Source organism: Monopterus albus, unplaced genomic scaffold, assembly GCF_001952655.1.
Source record: "Monopterus albus unplaced genomic scaffold, M_albus_1.0 scaffold21.1, whole genome shotgun sequence".
NCBI classification, from domain to species: Eukaryota; Metazoa; Chordata; class Actinopteri; order Synbranchiformes; family Synbranchidae; genus Monopterus; species Monopterus albus.
Window position 1 is genome coordinate 3,809,834 of NW_018127901.1, and position 7,973 is coordinate 3,817,806.

At 43.5% G+C, this 7,973-nt stretch overlaps 1 protein-coding gene across 1 annotated transcript in view; it reads left to right on the plus strand.

The window, feature by feature from the left end:
• Positions 1–1,175: 1,175 nt before the first annotated feature.
• ankrd50 (ankyrin repeat domain 50) overlaps positions 1,176–7,973 on the plus strand; it is a 34,622-nt gene continuing 27,824 nt past the window's right edge. The window contains exon 1 of the mRNA XM_020594088.1: positions 1,176–2,267. Within this exon, the coding sequence (XP_020449744.1) occupies positions 1,762–2,267 (506 nt within the window). The 5' untranslated portion in view covers positions 1,176–1,761. The remainder of the gene's footprint in view (positions 2,268–7,973) is intronic.

Consider the following 7,973-nt stretch of genomic DNA (forward strand, 5'->3'; position numbering starts at 1 on the left):
AGGAACAATTTTGGTAGCATTCAACAACACAACTGGCTACATTTAACGGTTAGTTTGGGGTTTTTTCCTCCTGAAATCCGCACCTGAGCTACTCCGGTCGAGCTTTTAAAAGCCCCCATAGGTTTAAATTGTATGAAGTGGGTGAGGTTTGTCTGGCCATACAAAGACTTGCGCTGCCTTTTCAGTCAACTGGAATGAATTCGTTTGCTCTGATCGATCTTTTAGTTGCCGTCCTCCTCAAAGCTGACCCTTGATTTTATATTTACCATTTTATTTGGGAAGCTTTGCGTTGGAGGCAGGGAGCGTCCGAGAAAGACAGGAAGGCACTAATGTATCGCTGCCCGTGTAAAATGTTATTTGGCAGCGCAACAAAGTAGCCAGCAAGACTGTGTGTGTGTGTGTGTGTGTGTGTGTGTGTGAGGGGGAGAGAGAGAGAGAGAGAGTATGTTCCTGGCTGGAGAGACGGAGGAATATTTGCTTTTGCTTCGGTATAGAGAAGCCTTTAGTAGGCAGTGATGAAGAGCTGAATTAAAAAGGCGGTTTATCTGCAGTTAGCCAAAAAGCAACAGAAATCAAATGAACCCTTTTAAACATCCACCATCATGGCATTTGGCAGCATTTCCTAATCACCGACTGCATGATTTTTATAACTAAAAATGCCGTTAAACCGATTTTAGCTGGGGTTACCTCCCACTTCCCGTGTAAATGACCCCTGTTAAGTGCAGAGATGGGGTCCTCATTTTTCACCCCCCCTTTGCCCCCTCCCCACAGCTCAGGACGGATATGGATTGTTTGAGATTTAAAGCCACATAGGAAGGAAGGAGAGATCAGTGAACAGACTGGAGAAACTGGACGAACCCCTGCCAAGAAATTAGTTTCAGGCCAGACAGGCAGTGATGTGGCTTGTGGAGGATAAAAGCACCAAAAACTAACTCGCCCACCTTTCGTAGCTGCAGGAAGAGAGTTGGCCCTTTTTGTGGGTTGTAAAATGTGTCACAATAATGAGCATTATAGTAAGTTGTGTCCAACTGTTGGAGCTTATATTTCTGCTTCATCCCTTCATCTTGTTGTTTGGCTAATTAATACAAGTAATTATGCATTAGCAGAATACATAAATTTGGATTTGAATCTTGCTCTAATTTGACCTTTTATTTCTGTCTCTGTTTTCCACTGACTCTGCACTGGCAGTCTCTTCTATGCTAATGTAATGGAAACGCACTTTGGTCGCCCCCGGTAGCATCTGAAATGCATCAGCAGAAATCTATCAGCAACTCCCATGGCTAATTGTATCAAGCGGTGGTGGCTTGAATTTGCCAGTGGATGTACTCAAGAGTTGTGTGCCCAGTGACATGCTAGAGCAACATACCCATAATAACAAGGAGCACTCTCTTCAACCAGTGGGAGAGCTGTGGAAAAAGTTGGTGGAAAATCTATGGTTTGAGCCTCGATTTTGATTTCTTTTTTTAATTTTGACCTAGGTATTCTGTTACACACCATAGCTTGGCTGCTTTTCTTGCCATCTGCAGCAGCTCTCCTTCCTTCTCTACTTCTCACTCAAGTTGTTTTCACACTGGCTTATTCTTAACATCAGCATCAAAGACAACTAAAGTGCAGCCTGCTTTCTGAGAGGTACATTTTCAGCCAACAAAAATGGATGTTCAAATTTACAACCGGTCTTTGCTGGAGTTGAAAATGTGAGGGGTGGAATGAAGGGACTCCTATGAAGAGGAGGAATAGGTGGAACAGCAGCACAAGATCAAAATGGCCCAAACCAGTTTGCTGCAGGGGAAGCGCTTTTACTGCCGGGAGTGGGTCTTTCATAAGATCCAGCATTGCCTCCAGGAGAAAACCAACAACCTCAGTGGAGTGAGCAGCACTCCCAGTAAGCAACCCCTCCTGGCGCCCAGTGGGGGGGCATCCAACCCTGGCAGCCTGACAGCAGGATCCACCAAGTCAGGTAGCTCCTGGGGGGTGTTGCTGGTGGGAGGACCAGGAAGTGGGAAGACTGCACTGTGCACAGAGCTGTTGTGGCCCACATCTGCACAGGGAACCCACCGAGGTCTGCACCAACAGAGCCTGGCTTTCCACTTCTGCCGTGCGGACGACTCAGACACGCTGTGCGTCGGTGGGTTCATCCGAAATCTGGTGGCTCAGATCAGCCGCAGCGGGCTGGTGCCGGGATACGAGGAGAAGGTGTGTGACCCAGCTGTGCAGAGCACTTTGCAGCCTGGAGAGTGTGAGAGGAACCCCACAGAGGCTTTCAAGAGGTAAGGACACACACATACACACACACTCTTCTTACTGCCAGATGATTTCATTGATTAGCACACCTTCACACAGAGGAAGAACTAATCCCTACAGGTATTGCTGACAACTTGAGAGGACATTGAATTAATGGCAGTCTGTCAGATATCAAGAAAAAATATTTGCAGGGTCCAGCACCGTCTGTGTGAAGACTACCCGCTTTTCTCAGATTTATATCCTTATCTATTAAATACCTTTTAATTCTGGACTAATGATTATGCAAAATAGGCCACTTGACAATGTCACTTTGGGAATTCATCACCGTTTGATCAAATGTTATGAACAGTTCATTGAAAGAAAAATAATCAACTGATTAATGGCTCATGTAAAAAAATGATTTCTGCAGTCCTAAACTGACTGGTGTCTCATTTGCTTGGAGTAAAACATGCATATCTTTTGCTCACTGTGGTACTTGCTTGCGATAGAGAATTATTTTTGTTACATCTTTTGTAAAAATGTGCATTTTTGGACTGTGTTCTGGTGGGTTCAGATGATGTTGGAAGTCCAGGAATTTGGCTTGCCCAGAGATGTAACATGTAAAGCCAAACCCCTCCCCCTTCCTATCTTCTCTACTTCCTGACCCTGATGCACCCCCCTCTTCTCTCTTTCTTTTTTTTAACTGCGGCTCGCACTCATCACACAGCTCCACCTCAGCAGTCTCTCTACTTATTTGTTGTTGTGGTGTTGTTGGCTTTCCCCTTAGTGTGGCATGCTGGGTGGGTCTGGCCCTGCTTGGCTTCCGAATCAAGAAAGTTCAGAGTATTTTAAGTTGCAGATGAACGTACGTTGCTGGATAGTCTTACTGTGAAGTGCACATGTGAAACTGAAGTACAGTAGGCTTGTAGATTTCAGCGCCTTGCCTGGGCATGTATCACAGTTGAGATGTACTGTTGTAGTAGACACAGGCTTTAAAAAGGAGTGAGTGTATGTGGGTACTTGTGTGACTTGTCTACACAGTTTAGGTCAGGGAGCCTATGCAAAATAGACTGGAATGCAGTGCTGAACAAACACACTTGTGCTCTTGTCTGGCCATCTGGTGACGCTTATTGCACCATCTCAACATCACACATGGGGGGGAAAAGTGGGTCAAACGTTCAGCAAGGTAAATCATTTTTTAAAAGCTCATCAGAGTCAGCAGCTCACCCTGAGCTTTTTTTTTTTAAACACATTTGTTCCCAAAGAAGTGAGTGCTGCTCTTGTCATCTGCATGAAATCATGAAGCCTCTACCTACGACTTTGACTTTAGATTGACCCTCTCAGATAAAATGGACATAAACAGAAAGAGATCCCAGCAGGATAGACACTTCTGCTCTGCTCTGTGTCACGCTGGATGTCGAGGGCCTTCTGCAGGCAGTCGCATTACCCCAGCCCTGACTCGTGAAGTAAATATTCTATAACACCCAAGACAACAAAGACACCATGCTGATCATCACCAGCCAAATGAGCACTTGCCTTATCGCCATCTGAGGTGTAAAAACATCCCAGGCACGGTTGTACACAAATAATCTTGATGGCTCCCTTGCTGTTGTCGATGGTATCTACTTTCAAGAAGCCAAGCTTTCCAGCTGTATGGGGAAGTGCAAGAAATGGTCCTGTCTACAGCTATTATTATTCCAACACTGATCAATTTTAACTCAACTGATTCAGGCCTGTACTCAAAAGTTATGAGCTGTGATTTTAAACATTAGCTAGTGAGTGAACACAAGAGGCCCCGCCAAATTCTTTAGCCAAGTCAAAGGCAAACAAGTCTTTTTGTTGATAGTACTCACCAGTCGTTTGCTAGACATTGAAACTGGTTCAGACATAAGTTCACGTCCAACTCATTTACACATCTGCAGGCACAGCCAACTAACACTGGACATTTCTATGTTGAGCTTTGCTATTTTCTATATATTATCTATAGTGTATATGCTATATGCTTCATTTATTTAGTGTTATTTTTTTGTCTGAATAAATAAAATGACTGTTTATGTGAAACATTTTTGATCATTTGGTCATGTAATACATGACGGTACAACACATTTTTAGATACATTGTTTTATGTTTTTTTTATGTAGTACAGTGGATATATCAGAAAACCGTTCATTTGGAACAGAGGGTACACATGATGTGCTCAACACAAAACACCTGCCAAGCTACAAGGCCAGCTACTCTGGATCTCTATGTGTGTATGTACCGTTAAGGCCTGATTGGTGGGGAGCTGCTGAGATGATCATTCTTCCAGCAGGTTCTCCATATCTGCAGAGGACTTCTAAAGCTCTCTTATAGGGGTTTTCCATCATAGGAACCTACTGAAATGAACCGAGTAATGCTCATCACAGGGTCTGGCTTTATTTTCACTGCCCTCAGCTCACTTTGGGGGTGAAATCCGGGAGCTAAATTTCGGCACCCCTCAGGAAGTGGTATTAAAATCATGTTCCAGGATTGCGAGGGAGAGGCATTTGGTGCTAACCATTAGCATTATGAGCATGTTGTAGAAACACACTCACTGGTTTAGAGGTAAAATGGGAGTTCAGTGAGTGGACCACAGGCAAAGCGGTGAAGATGTCGTATATCTTGTGTTGTTGCACTATGGAGTGATCATTTACATCTTCTGCTCTCTCTTTGCTAAGCTGTGTGTGTGAGAGGAGCAGAGTCCTTCCTTCCTCTAAACAGAGCCTGATACAGCAAACAATATAGTGGAAAGGCAAAATAGGGCAGTCTGCATCAACCTGGGAGGCTATGCCATGTGACGGGAAGTATGGCGTGTACTGCTCGTAAGTTCTAACAGTGGAAATGCTGCTTTAGAAAGACCGTTGGGTTCTTGATCACCTCCATGACCAAGGCCTCTCTTGCCCGGCAGGCGACTCCAGGAGGAGTCTTGATGGTTCCCAACTTCTGCCATTTCACAGTTAGTGAAACTACTGTGCTCCTGGGATCACTGAGCTTTAGAAATGGTTTTATAACCTTGTCTTGATTTATGCCACAACACAGCTCTATCCACTTAAAATTAGATCTACAAGACAATTAATGTAAATTTATCATGACATTGACATGGGCCATATCACCCAGCCTTACTAAAATGTGCTTTTATTCCGTGTACTATTAAAAGTAATGCAGTGCTTCAGCTGTTCAGATGCTTCCCAGCCAAGGTCACGAGCCACAGTTCTCCAGATAAAGGGCACTTTCACACTTCACTTTGCTTTTCTTCTGCTTCATATGGGTCAAACTCATTGCCATCAATGCTATCTCAAGGCTTGGGTTGTATCATCAACCATTTTAATTCTAGACAAAACCAAATCACATGTCCAAGTCTTCATCACATCTGTGTTATTCTCTGTCTTGGCTCTGTCAACACTGTGTTTTGACTGGAGTTCGAAAGAACTTGTGAGTTTTAAACCACCAGCCAGTCTTCAGTAATACAACATGCCTCAGTTTCTTCCTTCAGGACAACAGAGCTGGCTTCAAGTAGGTGGCATTGACCCAGTTGTGTGGGTCAAGGTAAAGGCAACAAGGCTTTTTGCTGATGGAACCAAGTTACCTTTTAACCTAAGGATGACTTTATGAGCCTGTTGTTGTGCAGTTCTCCACTGAGCATGCATTAAATTTGAATTGCATCTGGACAAGTTTCTGCTTTTTGTAAAGGGCACAGACTTTAGTGATGATGAATGACTGCGGCTTAAATTTGTGAACAAGACATCTTGGCAGTGTTTTATTCCCTCAGCGTGTCTGTGAAAGAAACTGATGCTGCTGTTCAAATATTTTCTATAAGCGTTAAAAATGTGGATTTATCTGGCAGCAACAACAAACATTTCTTTGTACAAGTTTGGTGGTTGCTTTGTTCCAAATAACTTGATAATTCACATTGGCAGTGGCATTAATCAAAACAGAATCATCATTACATCTAGTCTGGTAGCCTCCACTGAACATGAATATTGTTTAACTTTTAAAAGCTGTCATTTAACATGACAGCATGGCATTACCGGCTTACAGCAAACTTTAAGTACTATTTGAGAAGTGAATTTCTGTCACTGACTCTAGCAGATGGAGGAGATTTGGAGCCGCAAAGCCAGAGATATAAATAAATATGTTTGCAAAGATGCCATGACATCCTGTGATCTAATAGATACTTAAATGAGAGAAACCCTGTAATAATGTAACATAAGTGGAAAATAGTAATTTTAGTATGTTTGTAGCCTTTTGTCTGATTTAGAACACGGTTCAAAGTGGGTCTGAAATAAAAGGCATTTTTTATTAAGTTGGTGAAAGCGCCTTGTCAGATTTTTTTTGCGTAGACTTTTGATGGTTGCACATAGAGTGGCCCGTTTCCTTTCATGTGGTGCCTGGGTATGGAAAACACACTGCAGATTAGAACCATGTTTTAGAAACGACAATAATAAAGGCTCCCAGCGTGATGCTTCAGCTTCAGAGGAGGAGAAACAGCTGATGACTCAGCAATCTGAGGTCCACCTCAGTCTCCACACCACTCCACTGATGGTGTGTGTCGGATGTGCCCACTGCTTGTGTGGGCATACATAACTTATTCATATTACTGTTATTCCATTCAGTAAATAAACTCATAGGTAGAAGGCCTCAACCTCCTACAGTAGCTAGTGGGAAAAAAGTTAATGAAAGTTTAACTCATTCAAGGGTAAGTCTTAAAGTCAACTTAGGTCAGATTGTGGATTGATCAGCAGTCCAAAGCGCAAAACAAAGACAATGTACAAAGGCAGAAAAGCAGCTAACCTAATTTTTCAAGCTAGAACCAGCATATGTCTGCATTTCATTGAGATAATTACCCTGAAACTAAAGCCCCTAAAAACCTGCTTTTAGATCTTGAATATTTTTCTAACATTGCTGTTACTAAGTAACCAGTCAATCTAAGCTGCATGTCTTTGGACTGTGGAGGGAAGCTGGAGTACCTGGAGAGAACCCACACAGGCACAAGGAGAACATGTAGACTCCACACAGAAAGGCCCGGGGTCGGTCAGGGCTCTAACCAGAACTTCTGGCTGTGAGTGCTAACCACTGTTCTACCCCCAAAGTTACAGTTGTGAAAGAAATGTCCAATTATCACCCTATATTTCCCACATATGTTACATGTCCTGTTATTGAAGTCAAACTCCAAATCTGTGCCATTAGGACTGTGTGGCTGTGTTGCGATCACATTAGATTGACAGTGGCCTGGCCAAACAAGCATACAACTCTTCAGCTATTATTGCATTTGGTCCAAATACCGCTACACTCTGATTGGTGGATGTAAATATGGGACATTGTTTTCCACCTGCCTGAAACCAGTCAGACATGCAAGGATGAGAAGAGAGATGCAGAAATCTGAAATGATCAAAACTGTGTAACTTTGGCAAAAATGATAGTTCATGCAGGACTCGGTCACAGTAAGAAGCTGAGATGATGTTTTCAGATGATAGACTCTTAGTTTTAGCACAAGTATGTTCATCTTTCCCCTTGTTCACACCGCGGCCCTGTGTTACCAGAATGCTGCCTAATTGTGGCACCTTGCAGGTTTATGTGTGTGTTAAAGTCGTGGCTAAAAGCCTGTATTTGTGTGCTGAGGCTATGCATTCTCCCTAGGATGGCGCCTTCCTAGAGAGGTGTTCCGGGCATGTCCCACCGGGAGGAGGCCCCGGGGAAGACCCAGGACACGCTGGAGGGACTATGTCTCTCGGCTG